Raw genomic sequence first — 18507 nt, forward strand, 5'->3', positions numbered from 1 at the left:
ACAATTGTTTTCAATGTTTATTTCATCACGTTTAACAAGTTCTTGTAAACAATTAAACAGCACCTTTTAATTGGAGGCAAAAGCATGGAGATGGAGTGGTCAAAACCCCTCAGGGAAGAAGAGTATAAACGAGAGTGGCTCGACAGATTCAAAGGAGAAATATGAATTAAAGAGAGCTAAACAAATGATCCAGCTCCTAAGAAAGAACTCCTTAATATTCACTAGACAAATCACAGCAATAAAACAATAGCCATCAATAAATTATAAAACTTGTTTACACAAAATAAATAGGGACATTAAACTTCTGGAGTCAAGCCTGGTATTATTGCTTTGATTTTACAGTATCCCACGTTCAGAAAAAAAAGTGATTGTTTTTCACGTAACACGGGACAAAAACAGCACCTTAATTTAATCTCCTTATATTTAGTGATGTCTAAAGTACATAGCTGCAACTGTGTCTGGATAAACCTTACAAAACATGTACAGTGAGGAATGAAGCATTACCTGATTCCAACTCCATTTGAAACCTTTTGTTCATGCATACAACAATTGAATACACCATTCAATAACATTTTAAGAAATCTAATTCAAGAAACTATTCAGTGTTCTTTAAACATATGAAGGCACCGCAAAAATATCATACTGAGTCTACCCTCCTTTCCTGACGCACCATGTTGTTTCATCTTCACAGCAACAGCGCATTGGCACCAGAAAATGCATGTAATAAACCTCAGCAGCGTAATTCTGGAGAGATCTACATGCAAAACAGTGACAGTGGCTTTGGTTTCCATAAAGAACAAACCTTAAAACTGAGCTGGGGATTGTGTGGTATAAATAGGTTTTGCATTACAAACATACAGCCGATTTGAATGAAATTTGGTCCGAAGATAACTGTCAAAAATAACAAAGAAGAAAAAAAAAAAACTACAATAGCCATAATAAAATGGCTCTCTAATAAAACCAGCCGTAAACAAGACAGAATGTTCAAGTTACTATCACAAAGTGTATCCCAGAGTAAGCCTGTTGGTCAAGTGAAAGAAAGAAAGGAAATGTTTCAAATATTACTGTTAAAACCTTTTCAATTAGATGCCCTTGTCCTATAAAACTGTATCTAACTGTATTGGAAATGCATGTGGAGAGAGAATTCCTGAAGAGTTAAGGCATTTGTTCAAGGAGGTAGATGGCTTTATGGAATTTCCGATTCACGTTCAATACCCACGTATTTCAGCGCGTCGGCTTGACTGTATCTGAAAGGAATATGAAAACATTAGGGTAGATTTTATAAATTGCTCCTGAACAAAGAATTAATTTCAAGAAAACATTCCTGTGCATTTTTATTTATTATTTTTTTACCTGTAGTCAAAGAACAGTTCCTCTCCAGTCTGTATGGCTCTCTTAGCAAATATGCCAATCCTGTGATCCCCATTAACCATCATCACTGTGGGGACAGAGAGGAACACACCATGAGGTCACATTTTACACTCTACATCTTCCTAGTATAATAGCGAGTGATTTACCTTTTGCATAGCAATTGGGGTTCACAGAGTGGTTGGCAAACCTGATCTTGTTTCCTTTCCTAGTTGCATCAACAACAAAGTCTGTGGGTAAAAAGGTGGCAGGTTGTCAGCCAGTGAGGGGGATGTGAACAGCCAATGTTTACAAGGAGGAGCTTAGTTACCATTGTTAAGGTTAAACAGGAAGCTGCACATATATTTGTCATAGACCTTGCCTCTGCGGTCAGCTTCATCCTGGGAGATGATCTATCAGGTAAAAATAGAAACGTGTCATGTTAGAAGGAAACGCATCACTCCGTGTGATAACTGGTAAATGTGTGGGGTTTTTTGTACATATGTCACTGTGTATATATATATATATATATATATATATATATATATATATATATATATATATATATATAAACATCTCACCTCCCCACAGTACTCAGAGATGAACTCATTCTTCTGAACCGGCTCTTTGATGAAGATTCCCCATCCTGCCACATCAGACGGAGCCAGTAGCAAGTGCTAAAAACCCCAGCATAAATAAAGATAAGTGAGTGAATCGACTAACAGTCGAACAACAGAATATTAACGTTTATTTGAGGATAATGACACTCATCTTCATGCCGATGTCAGAATAAATTCGCACCTTTTTTGCTCCTCTCTGGATGCTGCAGTTCTTGCAGGAGACGTTTTTGCTGTCCCAGTGTTCAGCTGCCCCACAGGTGAGGCACAGGTCTGGGTCACACTCTCGTACGGCCAGGTAACAGGGGCACTGCTTGGTGTTACACTGGGCCTTACAACGGCAACCTGGAAACCGGTTCTGACCTACAGAGACAGAAAAATAACTCCTGACTCCAAACATGACAGTTTCAAATTAAACATGGCTGTTATAAAAGGAAACTTCATATGAACACATAATACCTTTACCTCAGTTATAAAAGCTATACATTTACATTCAGTGCCAATCATTCAAACTCAAGAGCTCTGCTGAAAAACAACTGATTTAAAAAGTAGGTCAAAATGAAATGCTTTCAACTTAGAATAAGAAACATTTACTAAACTGTGGTTTGGAAAGAGAAAATACAGATTATTCTCCAGTGTTTCCGTGTAAACCGGTGTCACAATATGCATGCTTGAGCTGGATAAGTGGTGTCGGACTGTGTGTGTTAGGAATGCTCCGATCAGGATTTTTGCAGCCGATACCGACTACCGATGTCTTGTCATCGTGATTGGCCGATCCCAATCATTCAAGCTTTACATACGTGATATGTAAGCTCTTCGTTGACTGTTACTAATAAACTTTCTTTCCAGATAAAGTAATACCACAGATGTTGTCTTGATTATATTATTTACTTTATTGTTGTAATTGTTGTTTTAATTAAAAATAAAATAAGCATTACAAATATACATTTTACAATGAACATTGTAAATGTGTTGAATCATGATTCTTCATGGTTGAACCATTCAGCTACTACACTTAAAAATTCATGAATGAAACAAGGTGTTGAAATTAACTTTGAGCGACGCATTACCTGGATAACGCTGAAGCTGATGTTTCACTTCATACAGATCAATGGTATTGATTCAATGTATTGAACAGCGCTGACTCCAATCATGGAAAACCCCCTTAAACGTAAAAAATGTGATGCTACGACAAAGATATCGCTTTCTTCGTCTGACAACTGATTTTTTTCACAAATATATGACTTGACCTGAAGGAGGACAGACGCGGTTAACCACACGCTCAGTTTCCGTCACTGTCTGCTCTGTGTGTGTCTCCGAGAGCAGATGACAGAGGTGTGATGTTTATTTAGAACGACGTGACTGCGGCACTAAAGTTTGACATCACAGCGTGTTTTAAGTCATCAAATTGGGATCGGTTTGTGAGATCGGCCAAGTTTAGTGACTACCAATCAAGTCATAGAATTGGTGATTAGTGATTAATCACCATAGTGATTATTGGCCGATACCGATCGGAGCAGCCCAAGTGTGTGTATACTCACATTCCGAGCTACACTGGCAGAACTTCTCACAGAAGTTTTGGGCGGTGACACAAGGGCAAGAACTGTCACACGGCTGGCGCGGATGATCACATGGCTGGTAGTTGTACACATGATTGGAGGAGCCATCTGAGAGCATAAATTTCACATAAAAATGCATACTTGCATTCTTACTAAATTTTCACAATAGTGAGCGCACAATCTTGCCATCTAAATGTACGAGCTGGCCTTTCACAGTAAAGAGACAAACCTTTCTTTAGTTGAATTTTCCGACAATGAGTGGCCCACAACCTAGAAGAACCCAAGAAAAAACAACTTGGTTTTTACATGATTGAAATGCACCAATGATATTGGAAATACTGAAAGTGTAACACACTTGTAAGAGTCGGTCTACCCTTCATTTTATCACTTTAAAGACATACCTGTGTTTCCTCTTCTTCTTCCTTTGAGGAGTGTTCTCATCTACCGCAGGTGCACGTGCAATGATGCTAGATTCTTTTACCCTGAATTCATAAACCTGACAAGTCCCAAAACAGGAACAACTCTTAACAAGAATTCAAAGCACTGTTCTTTTAATTACCGTTTGTGGTAAAGTGTAATTACCAGCTCCTCAAACTAATTTCACAGCAATTGTGTAATTGATTAGCATTAAACTATTATTAACACTGCAATATAAAATGTGACATCAAAACCCATCTTCTCAGGTGCACATACCTGTCTACAAGTCTTTGTGCCAATGAGTCTGGCGATAGCGCAGAAGTTGTCATAGTAAGTGCCGATGAGCACTCTGAAGAGAGAGGCCTCAGCGCCACTCCAGTCCACGTTCTCAGGAGGCTCTGAGCTCAACTTTAACTTCACTGGAGTCTGACAGCGAGAGTTTGCCTCTGTACAACAATAACAAAAGATAAATGATTAAATGGAAATAAAATATAATCTGAACAGAATTTTTTTTAAATCAAATAAATACATTTTCATAGCTCCAAAACACAAATATAAAATCAGTTGTGGCATTACTGATTATGTGACATTATTAGCATGATGGTTGACAACACCCAATCAAATACCCCATCAATGTGATTACATTTCATAGACCCTTGATCACTACCTGAGGAGCTTGTGGTCTCATCCTTTTTGTCATCATCGTCTTTATCATTACAATCGTTTCCATCTGCCCCTCCTTCTCGGTCGCTGTCTGTGTCTTTAGTCTCAGTGTTAACCGTCGGGGTGCTGGGTCTGCTGTTCGGGAGTCTTCCTCTCCGCCTGCCTACAGTACGCTTAGAAGGGGTCTTGGCACGCTCAGCAACCACCCCTGCTGGGAATTCCCCAACCATGCCATCCTGAGGAGAGAGGTATGCCATTGCGAGGGTTAATCAGAGTAAACAGTCAGATATATGCAACGCTTCAAAAAAAAGTGCAAACACATTCACAATGAAAATATGATTGCACTTGCAATTTAGAACCAACTCAACCCACACATACTTAGTTCATACTTAAGGTACACTATGTAACTGTTTTTGTTCAAAATTAACCATTTAAATAGTCAATATCATCAATCCTTCTTCCAAAAAGTATTTTTGTCTTACCATTCTTGTCTGATTCACAATGGTAAGCATATTACAAGCGTTTATATTTTAGACCTGTCAGGATGGTTTTCACGAGAAACTGCGTAAATACGTCACTCACCCGTGCATGTCTTGTCAATAATAGAGAAAAGTGGCTCCGGCTAATTTGGCGCATGTATAGTGTGGGAGTGGCATAGGTTAGTTGTCACAACGAGAGTGAAAGGGTGACATTGAAGTTATCTCGGTGACATTATCTCTGTGACATTATCTTGGACCTCAGTTATAAAAAAAACAGAACAGAGGAGAGACTGCTGGCAAAAAGAGAGCATGACAGAGCTCGTAATAAAAGGAGAATCAACATTGGCTTGGCTTTTCAGAGATGGCGAGAACTGAGTGATTTGAAATGTCGTAAAAGCAGTGCAGAGATGTCGTTTTTATTACTAACCAGGTGAGTAAGGTATTTTATTGAACAAATAAATTGCCATATGTAGCTCTCAAAGTTTATCGTGAAGCATTATCTATTGTGAAGACTGAAGAGTCATATTCACCCACAGTCACGCAGAGCCAAAGCACAAACAAAACAATGTTCTTCTGGAAAATGCATGCAGTTTTGTTTTTTAACCACTAGATGGCCAAAAGTTACATAGTGTACCTTTAATCCAGGCTTCAGGGTTAACAATATCTTTCATACACTGGCAGACTTCACTAAGTGGAGAAATGCACTTGCCTGAACCATATACATATAGCAATAAATGCCACAAGGTTTGCTGTCCACCAGATTCTCCATGTTCTTACGCTTGTATGTGTTTGGAGTTGCATGAAAAGCTGTAAATCAAGAGGAATGCAACTTTTTTTTTAAATGCCATCTTTGCACAGAAAAGGGGCTAATCTGATTTTTAAGGTCCAAGGACAGCTTTTGATGCGTTGCTTACGGTGAAGGAAACAGTCGTATTTGAAGCAACGCCTGCAGAAGAGTGTATGGAAGGAGTGCAGACTCTGCTCTCTTTGCACTGATTTTGCATTTGGTCCATCAATGTTGGGGGTGCATTCAGGAGGAAGAGCCCCTGGGAGTTGCTGCTCCGTGAGTTCTTTATATCTGCAAAAAGATATAGTATCTCAATTTAAAATGATCACAAACCATCTTACTTTGATTTTTTTTTTTTTTTAAGTGAGAATGATATCATCTAAATATTAATCTTTTTTTTTTTTAAACACATTTTGAAAGCAAGCTTCACATTATTTGCCCTTTAAATGTATCAATCATCAATCAAAAGTTTCCTTCTAGAGGAGTCGTTTCTTGACATACTTTTCTTTGAGTTCTTCAGTTGAACCTTTATCAGGAAACATGGAAGAAATGGCTTCAAAAATTTTATCAGCGGGAAACTTTTTTGATCCGTCATTGTTGAGACCTGTTGCATAAAAGAAAATAAGAAAGCACAGAGTTATTTAAAGAATGAATTGTATAATAAAATGATATACTAAAACATGTAGCATCATGTAATAAAATGCCTGTTTATTGTCAGCACTAAAGGGCATGTTATAGATTTGTTTAAAAAAAAAAAACTGCTTTGACCAGGAAAAATATCTGCTGTCCCCAAAAAATATATAAATGCTACAATGCTAATAAATGTAACAATGTTCATATGCACTTTAATAAATCTTTGAGAGATGTTTAAAATAAGAAATAATTAAAATGTGTGGAGCTTAATTTTTTTTAACTTCTTAGAATCTGTATCAAAACTAGACTTTTTACATACTTTACACTAAAAATCATCTAAATGTTCTTACTCTCAGAAATCAGTAGATCCTTGTGAGAGTCTTCAGCGTCATCTTTTCCATCACAGAGGTCCATCTTCTCAAACTTGCAATCATGCTGATCCTCCTCTTCATCATCTTCCTCATTATCACTGTACTGATTAAGTGCGTTCACTAGCTCCACAAAGATCTCATCATTTATGAAGCCACACTCTACACACAAAGCAAAACATAGGGCAAGAAATCAATACCCTTTTTCAAGCGAACTTCTGGTCTATTATAGGAATTTTAACTGTGTAAATGTTAGCTCTGCTTAAGCAATAACTGTGACAATTCTTAAAGGGGATGGTTCCCCCAAAAATGAAAATCGTCATGATTTAGTCATCTACGTTGTACTAAAACTGTATGCTCTTTTTTTTTTTTGTGGAACCTTTTAATAGCTTTCCATTCTGTTTTTAGTGAAGTATTACTTAAAAAGACAAAACCCACCAATTTGTTTATATATGAAAAGAAAAAAAAAAATATCCCTAACCTCTATCTCCATGAACTTTTCCATCATAATTTTTAATAAGTTCTTCAATGAAGGTGCCATCTTGATCAAGGATTTCATCACCCATGTAAGGGATGTTGTGCAATACTGTCTCATCTTCAACCTTAAACAGAATACAAGATTAAAAGCCTGTATTTTAATACTTTGATTTCTGCAAATACACAAGGAATTTGGTTTTACCATAAAGTTTTGCTGGAGTGGAGACCATGAGTACATGACAGGCACAGAGGCCACAGCGTTCAGCGTTTTGAGAGGAATGACTTGCCTGGAGAACTCTGAGAAGCCACTGTCAACAGTACACTGCAAAATGATTCAGTCGTGTTAGATCTCAATGAGACACCATTTATAACACACTTCAATGTTTTTGAAAGGTAACATTAAAAAGTAATTTACTAAGACATTTGCAGAATAATGATCAATTTACTATAAACACCATTTACTTTGAAAGACCAAAAAACACATGGCAAATGACAAAAAGCAGAGAGAAATGAGACATCGAAAGAAAAAATAAATGACATTGAGGAAAATGAAAAAAAGCATGAATGGCATTAAAAACACATTTCAGGAGAATCTGAATTAGAGAATTTGTTCTAACCTCTCTGGTCCCACACAAGGAGCTCACATGTGTCATAATATGAACGGGTTGTATACGTCTCAGTTTCCATTCCTGGTTCAATATGTCTGTACGCTCCAAAATCTTCTGTCTGTTGGAGCTGAACATGCTCTGTACAGTAAGAAAATAAATTTCAATGTGAGAACCTCCAGTAGAAAGGCAGACAACATTGTGATTATGTTATAGCTATATAATAACGGTGCATTTGCACTGTCCACATCACGTGACACCTAAAAGCCTGACCAACACCAGACTATACAAGCAGCTTAATCTCTGCTGTATAAGCCCATAGATCACCTTGACCTCGTCTGCCCTCCTGAAACGTTTGAGCTGCCGCAGTCGCATGTACTCAGACTTCACTCGCCGCCTCCAGCAAACAGGACCCTTCTCCAATTTCCTCCCGGTTAATCCCATGGCTTCCCTATAGACATACAGTATGGTTTTAGATTTCATTGTAGGCACACTATAGAAACATACAACATGGAGGTCTACCAGTAAATCACACACAGTTTTCATATACAATGAAGTGACAGATCTATTATCTTGCCACATGGTTATTACAAATTATATTTACTTAATATCTCAATTGTTTCTCTTAGACAGCAATAAGATTTAATAGAGACTTTTGACACAAATTTCAGAAGCAATCTCAACAAGGTCTCAGATGTGCCGGGATAAAAGACTACAATCAAGCCAGATTTCAAAATGAACGGAGATCATTTCTTGAAAATAAATGTGTGAGAAATCTTTAAGTAATAGATCTTAGACAGGGTAGCGGCATATTATTTATTTTTTTACATGAATCTAAACGAGGCCGTGAGGGATATAAGAACAGTGTGTTCAATGTTGATTATAAAACATACGGAGTACTAACTGCCCAGCCAATAAAAACAAGACTAAGGTCTATGCTGAAACAAAATATTTATAGTTATGTACTCTTACTGTATATCAATGGAATTATTAGCGTCTCCTTATTTATTTCTCAAAGTATTTTGGGAGAAAGTTTAAACTTAACTGAAACATACCTAAGAGCCCCTTAAACTAAAGCCTCCTGAGCTATGAAAGAACATAATTTTCCTCTGAGAACCACTGAGTAAAACCAACTCTATTACTGTAGAGATTATCTAACATGCTGCGGATACGTAGGCTGAAAGTGTAACCGAGCAGCTGAGCCATGTGGTGACGTTCAAGACAGTGACAAAGTGCCACTCGTAACTTCACAAGTTTTCCCAGTCTTCTCCGCAACACCACAAAATCACATACTCAATCTAAATGTAGTAAGATGGGAAATTTGGGGGAATAGCCCTTACTATCCATGAATAAACTTAATATGAAACGTTCTGCAATTGCATTAGGGTACACTTTTATTCCCAAAGCTGGGATTTATGTTATCCCGGGTGTTGGTGTGACAGGTGTATGGTATGAGCTCAATAGCGCCCCTGCTGGGGTAATAAACATACTGAAGTGACGTCTAATTGAAAACTGAAACAAAACCTTACAGCACGTTTCAAAGCAATGTTTACTCACAAAACTTAACCAAAATCAGTAGGTCTTGTTATAACAATTAATAAATGACAGGGATGAACTTATAAAAGGCTTATAATTGCGATGCTAAAGGAATAGTTCAGTCAATATTGATAAATCTGTCTGCATTTACTCACCCTCATGGTCTTCTAAACCTGCATGACTTTTTTTTCTTCTGAGTTAACTTACACACATAACGTTACAGATGTTAAGCAGAATGACAGTATTGGTCACCATTCACTTCCATTGCATCTTTTTCCCCATACAATGAAAGTGAATGGTGACTACATCCCCCTTCTGCTTCCTTCCACGGAAGAAAGCAAGTCATACAGGTTTGGAACAACGTGAGCGTTAGTAAATGATGACAGATTTTTCATTTTTTACTGAATTACCCCTCAAACTTCATTATGACTTGACAGTAGAGTATAACATGCCAAATTTGATTACAAACTGTCTTTAATCAAACCTAACACGACTGTTGGCCTTGCAGTGTTACAATTCAAAGTTCTTTAAAGTCGCTAACTGGTTAACGTTAGCTGGGCTGTCTTAACCAGAAACTAAATGTGATTTCACAAACACTGAGACAACTGTCTCTTTATTGTTTTCTTCTAAAGCCTACCTGAAGGAGGAGACCAGTCCACATCCAAACAAACGACTTTTTCCGTCAGTCTGTCGGCGCCGTCCCTAAGTGAAGATGAGCGGTTAACTGAGCTAGCTAACTCAGCTAGCTCGCGGTAGAGGGTCCTTTCACCTCCGCGCGTCCGCGTTACCAATACCGGCGAGGCTCGATAAACAAAAGACAGGCGTTTAATTCGCCTTTAAATATTCTAGCATGTATTTCGTCAGGCGTCTTTCCCTCTCTTTAGTGTGGCAGGCTGTAAGCGATTTTGAAATGTATGTACATTTTTTTTTATTTCCGTTTCTGTAAGTATTCAAACCCGCTCAGTGTGTCGTTTATACTCAGAATTCGCCGCCCACCTCGCATACTGCAGAATCAACGAGCGCCAAACAGATAAGCCAATCAGAACAAGCCATGTTCGAGCTGCTCATTGTTAAGAGTTTTGATTGGTTAGATCCTATCAGGGACTGGGCGAATCGGATGCGTGACTGCAGTGGGGACATGCGAAGAAGTTCTCTTTGTTCTTCATTTTGAACGAATACAGTTTTGTAAAACTACTAAACCGGCGCGCAATATGGCATTGTCAGTCTTCGGATTTGTATCATTGCCGCGAATAACGTCAGCAAAGAGCAGCAGATGTTAATGTGTTTGCGATATAGAACAATACAAAGATTTACGCTTTTGTTACTTTCTTCTAGTACAGACAGACGAAAAAGCACGATGTAGTTGTGGCATATACTGGAAGAAAACAGTTCCATATGGCCAGTAAGTCGATAAGTCAACATGTCAGTCTATTTTCGACTTCCTGTAGACTGTTTGGACTTGGGTCAACCGGTTCATTAAGTGCCAGCCACTCCAAACGGGGGCATTGCCATCACAATAGTGAGTCCGAATCACTTCCCCGAACCGGTTCTTTCGAACAGTTCGAAAACGATTCAGAGACTATACATCATCACCCTGACACCACACCATGCCACAATTTATTATTTAAAAAAGTCCAAAGTACGTGGCTTTAAATTGTGCACGTTAACCCTAAAAGTGAAGGACCAAAAAGAGACATCAGAAAATGTTCTTATTAGGACACAAATAATAAATAAACATGTATTTTTAGGGTGGCCCTTATTTTTGGACTTTTGAAATCTTATGCTCTCACCCTCCAAATCAACTCTCCTTCATGAGAAAAATGGTAACAAACCAAATTTGAGATTGGACTACGTTTAGGGTGTGCTCAATGAAAATGAAATTCCATCTTAATGATGCATAGTAAACAGTTCTATAACAGTATCTTCCTGAAGAACCATTTATATGCTGTAGGCTAATGGTTCTTCATGTTAGAGTTAAGGTTCTTTGTTTCCCATCTTTTTGTTTTTCAAATCTGTAACTGACAAAGCCTCATTATTACTGATTTTCTGGAGCACCGCTATACAACTACACAGACTGTCAAAACACTCTCAACAGGTAAATTATTTCTTTCTTAAAATGTCTATAAATTACCTTTAAAAATTGTAACTGGTTTCCTACCAATCATGTCTCTTTCTCTTTTTAGTTGAACAGAACATGCAATTAAGCAGCTCTGTTAATCTTGCACAAAGTAAGTAACAGAGATATTTAATTTATGATCCATATTGTTCGATTTCTTTTAATGATTACTAATTCTGGCCTTCATTAACATAATTGTTTTTACATAATCAACTGAAAGAGACACACTGTAACTTTAAACTCTGTGTATTTTTTCAGATCAATTTCAGATGCAGTCATGTACCATAACGTCATCATCTGCAGAGAGAAACTGAAGGACGTAAAGAGGATTGTGAAGATATTTCATTGGAACTTGGTCTTTCATTACATCTATATCATGTTCAATGTCAATTGTTATTTATTAATGTATTCAGTTAACAACTGTTAGAGCACCCTGTTTTTTTGCTACAATTTGCTGATAATAAAAAAAAGTACCTAATTGACACCACATGCTGTTTTTTGTTTGTTTATGTAAGACCCAAAGAGGCAACAAGATATATGACAGGCAGATAAAGAGTAACAGTAAAAAAAAAAAAATCCATGTATTGTTGACCTCAAAGTAAAATCAACACAGCCAACTTAACGATTAATCACTAAATAATTGTGTATCATTGCTCTTTTAAGAGTATCAAGTATTGAACTGATTTTCTAAAACAGGCAACAAAGTCTATAGACCACAGATCACATCTCTATAGACTGAACAAATGGAACAGATTCAATGAAAAGTCTAAACACCATTCAGATTACCAAATTTTAGTTTTCTTTGGAAAATTATTGCACATTAAGAATTTGTCATACAGATTTATAAATTTTATTAAAATTAATCAGCTTGATTTTATGTCGGTGTCCTAAGTGTCAAAGACGCTTTTTATAGGACCATCTCTGTTTCAACTTCGTTTCAAGTGAGAATACCATCTCACCAATGTTTTATGTGCACTATTCATTTATAATACAATATCACCATTTAAGCTTTTTAAAAATACACTACAATCTCCAGGCTCAGTGTCCTAGACACCAATATTTTAATGATTCATCAAAAATGAAATCAATTCTTGGCAACTGAGATGTAAACAAAGTTAGGTTTGCAAATTTTCTGTAATACAGCACACAATGAGTGCATATATTAGCACTGTTCTGAAGCATCTGACGGAACGTCTGGACTTGAACATTGACATCAAGATTTAACAACCAGATGAGGTTAAGAAGGCTGGTCATCAAGAATGAATATACAACCGCAGTTTATTTATGACAACCACTCCATTTACATTTTTACATTATTTTATTTAAAAGACTTGGAGAAATAAACCTAATAAACAGTGCTTGGTTTGGAATGAAAATACTGAATGTTTTGATCCCAGAAACCAAAGAAAGTACAAAAACAAATCAAAACATTCTCTTTTCTGGAGGTCTCCAAGCCCCCAGAATGTTTCCATTCTCAGGGAACTGCATGTATATAAAGTTCATGGTTTCTATAAATCTCTTAGAGCTCATCTTTTGTGTGTGATAACTTTGTGGCGTGTTTTTCCACAAATTTACTAAATTCCTCCAAGTCCCTTTTGCCGCCTTCAAATTTGACTGGGCTCTGCTTGTTGTTGCTGGGAGCAAAGTAGATTGTAGGGAAGCCCTCTACTTTATAACTGTCGTGGGGCACATCATTAGCAGTGGCATCCATTTTGGCAATGACAAGATTCTTCTCGTTCTTGTATTTCTTTCCAAGAGCTGTGTAATCTGGATCCAGCTTTTTACAATGGCCACACCATGGTGCATAGAACTCTATAAGGACATCTTTCTTTGAATCCATGACAATGTCATCAAAAGTCTTGCCCACCACCACCTTCACTGGTCCTTTGTTGCTCTTGGGAATAGGCTGAGACTTAACAATAGGTTTCAGCTTACCTGTCAAATAAGAAAAGATATGCATTCATCGATTTGAACTTTGTGGCAACAAAAGTAGTGCTCTACACCAATGCAAGACTGACACTCTTACATTTGCATTCTTAGAAAAAAACTCTTACAATACTGGCTTAAGATTTAACTCAATATTTCAACAATCATTCTTATTAAGCCTTAAGTTGTGCAACCATGTTCATTTCATTAGGAATACATAAACCAATAACTTACCTTTTTTGAATGCTATGATAAAGCTTCGGAGAACATCAGAGTCAAATTCTTCTGGCTCCATGGCATATTTCTTCCCTCCCTCACCAAGAATTGCAACATTCACCTCCTCCCCGCTTTCACTGAGTCCAAGGCTCTTCAGTTCATCAGCATAGTCTTCCTCATCCGCAATAGCAAATGTGTACTCTGGGAAGTCATTTGCTACTTCAAGCACTTTGCTCCTCCAAAACTGTGTGGCTGGGTTGAAATAATTTGTGTGTCAATAGTGAACAAAAGCATTTGCATTGAGCGCTACAGGTATGATCTTAATTCCTTTCACAAAGCTTTGCTACATACCAACTCTGTAGTCAAAACTGAAATCCACTCCATAATAAACAACCACAAGAGGTCGTGTGGTGTATCTCTTTGGTTCATTGCTCTGTTTTCTGTGTCCAACCAAAGGTAGTATGTGTTTCTTGAAGAATTCTTGAACTTCTGAAGCAGGTGTGGAGTCCTTTAGTGGAAAAAAATATATTTTAGGGACACTTGAATTGGGGTTTGTCACATTTACTATAGTTCACAGACAAAATCATTTAAATGGGAATATACGCAATGAGGAATTTTAACTTGAGGGCGAAAGCCTTCCCTACTCGGATTTTGCAAGGGGTTCGAGTTGGTCATGTGAATTTGCCACTTGACCAACAGAAAATGGTTTGAAAAAGTAACTTCTTACCGGCTTTTGCCCACCTAAATTTCTGTAATGTTACCGCACCTTAACAATAGTGCCATGCTTGGTTTGCAAAGATCTCACAGAAACATTAAAGGGTTAGTTCACCCAAAAATGAAAATAATGTCATTAATGACTCACCCTCATGTCGTTCTAAGCCCGTAAGACCGCCGTTCATCTTCGGAACACAGTTTAAGATATTTTAGATTTAGTCCGAGAGCATTCTGTCCCTCCATTGAAACTGTATATACGGTATACTGTCCATGTCCATAAAGGTAATAAAAAGATCATCAAAGTAGTCCATGTGACATCAGTGGGTTAGTTAGAAGTTTTTGAAGCATCGAAAATACTTTTTGGTCCAAAAATAAAACAAAATAAGACTTTATTCCGCATTGTATTCTCTCCCGGGTCTGTTGTGAATCTGCGTTCACGACTCCGCAGTGACGCTGCTGACGGAAGACGCTGATGACGTGTTATCTGGTGCGCCCGAGCTTCGTTTACAGTCTGAGGGAGACGCACGCTATATTCAAGCTAATCTACATTGTTTGCGTGGATATAATTTTTTTAATGGTGCGTAAATGTGCATGTCGCGGATGAGACACTTTTACAGCGTGCGTTTCCCTCAGACTGTAAACGAAGCTCGGGCGCACCAGAAATACACATCATCAGCGTCTTACGCGATCAGCGTAACTGTGAAGGATTGACAACAGACCCGGGAGAGAATACAATGCGGAATAAAGTCTTATTTTGTGTTATTTTTGGACCAAAAAGTATTTTCGATGCTTCAAAAACTTCTAACTAACCCACTGATGTCACATGAGCCCCATTCACACAGCACTTTGAACCCGGCAAATTGCCGGCAAATTGCCGGAACGCCTTCTGTGTGAACGCAAACACGACCCGGGTTTAATGCCGGGATCGATGCCGGGTTGGGGACCTAGTAACATTGCCGTGTTCAGACCCGGAACGCGCGCTGTGTGAACAAAAGCCAGGACAAATGCCGTAAGGGGTGTGTCGTAGTGATGATGCACGAGCCTTCGCAATGACGTAGTTATCGTGCGACTCTGTTACTCTGTTAGAAGAAAGTTTGTGTTCGTCATCGATACAAGAAAGAACGAAAAGATGTCTGCAAACTGGACTGAAGCAGAGACCCGAGAGCTCCTTGCAATCCGCGCCGAAGCTGAGATCGTTCGCCACCTTATACGTCACATCATAACGTCACGCGTCTATCCGGGACATACCCGGGTTGTGTGTGAACGCGCTCTCTGATTCCGGCAAATCACTGGCAGTGTGAATGAACCATTTTCAAACGAACCCGGGTCAAATCCCGGGTCACTTTATCCGTGTATTTTCCGGAATCTCTGTGTGAAAGGGGCTATGGACTACTTTGATGATCTTTTTATTACCTTTATGGACATGGCCAGTATACTGTATATACAGCTTCAATGGAGGGACAGAAAGCTCTCGGACTAAATCTAAAATATCTTAAACTGTGTTCCGAAGATGAACGGAGGTCTTACGGGCTTAGAACGACATGAGGGTGAGTCATTAATTACATTATTTTCATTTTTGGGTGAACTAACCCTTTAAAGATGCAGAACTTACTTGAATTTTTAGTGAATGAGATGCTGGTTCATATTTAGACCTAAACTTCTCTGGATGGAGCATGACTACTTCACCAGATGAAGCCTTGAGGAATTTTGCAACTTCATTGTTAAATGTATGCATAAATTTGTAGTCATCTCGCAGAGAGTTACCTGCAGCGAAAGAGAACAAGTTGTTAGAAAAAAATTTAAGTAAAGATTAAATCTCATTAATTTGAGAAGGAAGACTTTCAGACAGCATAATACACACATGCTTCTTGATAGATCTCATATCCTGCATCTTCTTCACTGGAGAAAACGCCTACAATTACAGCATCATCTCCATCTCTGAGGATCTCCTGAACCTGTTTCAGTGTCTGCACCTGTTTCGATGGAGGACCCGCCTGGTCTGACATATAATCAACAATACCTAGAAGAAAAAGAATGAAGAGACTGAAATTCCCAACGATTCACCAAGTCACTAAGACAACAGGTGAATGCCTACCGAACTTCTCCCGTGGACCATTGTAATCGAACGCTTTGCCCTTTCTGAAGATTTTAAGGGTTGGGTAGCCAGAAACACCAAACCGTGTCGCTAAATCATTCTCTGTAGTGCCATCTACTTTAGCCAGTGGAATAGGAGGAGTGCGATTGCTGAGCTCTTTAGCAGCCTTCTCATACTCAGGAGCGAGTCTCTTACAGTGGCCACACCTGTTTGAATTTTAACATAGTATTCTCAAAAAGACACACTGATGGTTTAGAAAGAAGGCAAAGAGGCATGCCGAGTTAATAAATAAGCTGCATGGGACTCTAAATATACAAACCAAGGTGCATAGAACTCCACCAGAATGATGTCTGCATTGTTCACCACATCATCAAAATTATCCTTAGTCAAGACTAGGGTGGCCTCTGGAGGAGGTTTCCAGTCTGGTTGGGCAACTTCTTTAACCCGTTCCACAATGGCTGGAAAAATGAAAGTTAATACCATGCTTGATTAACAATACACCAGGAAAGAAACTGATTTCAAATAATAAAATAAAAAATCTATTTAAATTAAGTTGAAGTGCACTCACCATGCTCACTTCTATCCCCATCATAGTCCACCGGCTCCCCTTTTTTGAGTATTTTGATGGTGGGATATCCAGACACTTCAAACCTACTGCCCAGAGCACTAGCCTTAGTGGCATCAACCTTTGCCACAGGAATAGGTGGGTCATTCTCCTTTAGTGTCTGAGCGATCTTCTCATACTCAGGAGCAAACTGTTTGCAATGGCCACACCTGAAAAAGTGTAATATTTGCATGAACAAGGTCTTTGACAGGCAATGACGTGTCTCCTACTGATGTGGAGGGGGGAACTTACCACGGTGCATAGAACTCCACCAATACTGTGTCTTTGCCTTCCATAAAGGTTTCAAAGTTTTCATCCGTCAGCACCAGCACCCCATTCTCCTCCTTCACTTCAGTGTCATCTGCATCATCATCCTCATCATCATCGTCATCTTCCTCTCCTAGATCTTCAGCTGAATCTAATATATTTAACAAATATGAACTGGATTAAGCTAAATCAAGATTTCCTGTTTCCTTGATACTTTTCTTAGTTTTTTCCTAAGTCTTTGTTGAGGTGCAACGAAAAAAAAATTATTTATGGTCTGGTCTCCACAACAGTCTTATCCTGTGTTGCCCTAAACAACAATAATGCATCAAGCTTGCTAGCAAATGCTCTGAATATCTCAAAACACTCATAAGATTTTAGATATTAATATCCTGCAAGAGATATCTTACCATCTTTGGCATCTTCTTCGCATCGGCTTGGTAATATGAAGTGTGTCACTCCAAGCAGGACAATCAATAGAAGGGTTATTTTCTTCATGATCTACAATATTCACGCCTCCTTTAGTTAGCTTGATGGCTTAAACCGAGGTGCATATACTGCTAACGGTAGTCAAAGGAATAAATACTGATAGTTATGATATTGCTTGCATTAAATGATTTTTGCTCAGCTCATCACAAACCACGCATTTTTCTCTCAATGCTATTTTATCACTTCGCTTCGCTTCCCCACACCTTTACTTGAACTTGTCTGACTTGCCACGCTCTGATTGGCTGGTAGCGCAAAGACTTGGCCAATCATCGATCGCCACTCAAGTCCGCAGCTCATGCACGTTCAAAACTGCAATTGGGTGGTCTGTCATGGACTACAATCTGATTGGATGTTAAGTGAAAGGGAAGGGACGAGATCCAGGAAGAGTAACCAGGAGCAAGTTATGCATGCATACTGTTTCTATTGAGTTTTTAGTTTTTATTTATTCCCTGTGTAGTAAAATAGTAAACGATACAAAAAGGGTAGACATGTTAAAGTTTTATTAACTAAAATTGTGTGTAGAAATGTAAATTGGCAAAAGAAAGTTTGATTTGATTATCTTAAAGAAAATTGTAAAATAAAACAAATAAACTGG

At 38.3% G+C, this 18507-nt stretch overlaps 2 protein-coding genes across 3 annotated transcripts; both read right to left on the reverse strand.

Moving 5' to 3' along the window:
• Positions 1–11: 11 nt before the first annotated feature.
• On the reverse strand, positions 12–10512 carry ezh2 (enhancer of zeste 2 polycomb repressive complex 2 subunit). 2 transcript variants are annotated; one of them, XM_079601675.1, is made up of 20 exons: positions 10126–10512; positions 8280–8403; positions 7965–8093; positions 7550–7669; positions 7352–7472; positions 6853–7032; positions 6371–6473; positions 5997–6160; positions 5792–5889; positions 4608–4839; positions 4217–4386; positions 3925–4019; positions 3753–3793; positions 3506–3631; positions 2149–2327; positions 1929–2024; positions 1679–1760; positions 1518–1598; positions 1354–1438; positions 12–1247 (listed from the first exon to the last, which is right to left on the reverse strand). In XM_079601675.1, the coding sequence occupies exons 2-20, from the start codon at positions 8394–8396 to the stop codon at positions 1187–1189; spliced, it is 2280 nt and encodes a 759-aa protein (XP_079457801.1). In that variant the 5' UTR covers positions 8397–8403; positions 10126–10512; the 3' UTR covers positions 12–1186. The 2 variants fall into 2 exon arrangements, 1 of the variants encoding a protein (XP_079457801.1); XR_013796311.1 differs by lacking the exons at positions 12–1247; positions 1354–1438; positions 1518–1598 and having other exon boundaries at positions 1929–2026; positions 2150–2327; positions 10126–10502.
• A 2352-nt stretch (positions 10513–12864) lies between these two features.
• On the reverse strand, positions 12865–18209 carry pdia4 (protein disulfide isomerase family A, member 4). The gene is made up of 10 exons (XM_079601682.1): positions 17834–18209; positions 17412–17577; positions 17124–17329; positions 16875–17013; positions 16556–16761; positions 16322–16480; positions 16073–16224; positions 14098–14254; positions 13765–13998; positions 12865–13539 (listed from the first exon to the last, which is right to left on the reverse strand). Exons 1-10 carry the CDS (start codon positions 17919–17921, stop codon positions 13124–13126), a joined length of 1923 nt encoding a protein of 640 aa, XP_079457808.1. The 5' UTR covers positions 17922–18209; the 3' UTR covers positions 12865–13123.
• Positions 18210–18507: the final 298 nt, after the last annotated feature.

This window comes from Phoxinus phoxinus (assembly GCF_949152265.1).
Source record: "Phoxinus phoxinus genome assembly, chromosome: 24".
Classification (NCBI taxonomy): Eukaryota; Metazoa; Chordata; class Actinopteri; order Cypriniformes; family Leuciscidae; genus Phoxinus; species Phoxinus phoxinus.

Coding starts and splice junctions, on each gene's coding strand:
- ezh2 (XM_079601675.1), bottom strand. CDS start 8,396: ATGGGATTAACCGGGAGGAAATTGGAGAAGGGTCCTGTTTGCTGGAGG. Junction 7,473..7,549: donor CACTCCAGCAAAACTTTATG/GTAAAACCAAAT, acceptor ATTCTGTTTAAG/GTTGAAGATGAGACAGTATT. Junction 7,033..7,351: donor AAAAGTTCATGGAGATAGAG/GTTAGGGATATT, acceptor CTTTGTGTGTAG/AGTGTGGCTTCATAAATGAT.
- pdia4 (XM_079601682.1), bottom strand. CDS start 17,921: ATGAAGAAAATAACCCTTCTATTGATTGTCCTGCTTGGAGTGACACAC. Junction 16,762..16,874: donor GTGGAGTTCTATGCACCTTG/GTTTGTATATTT, acceptor AAATTCAAACAG/GTGTGGCCACTGTAAGAGAC. Junction 13,999..14,097: donor CAGTTTTGACTACAGAGTTG/GTATGTAGCAAA, acceptor ATTTCAACCCAG/CCACACAGTTTTGGAGGAGC.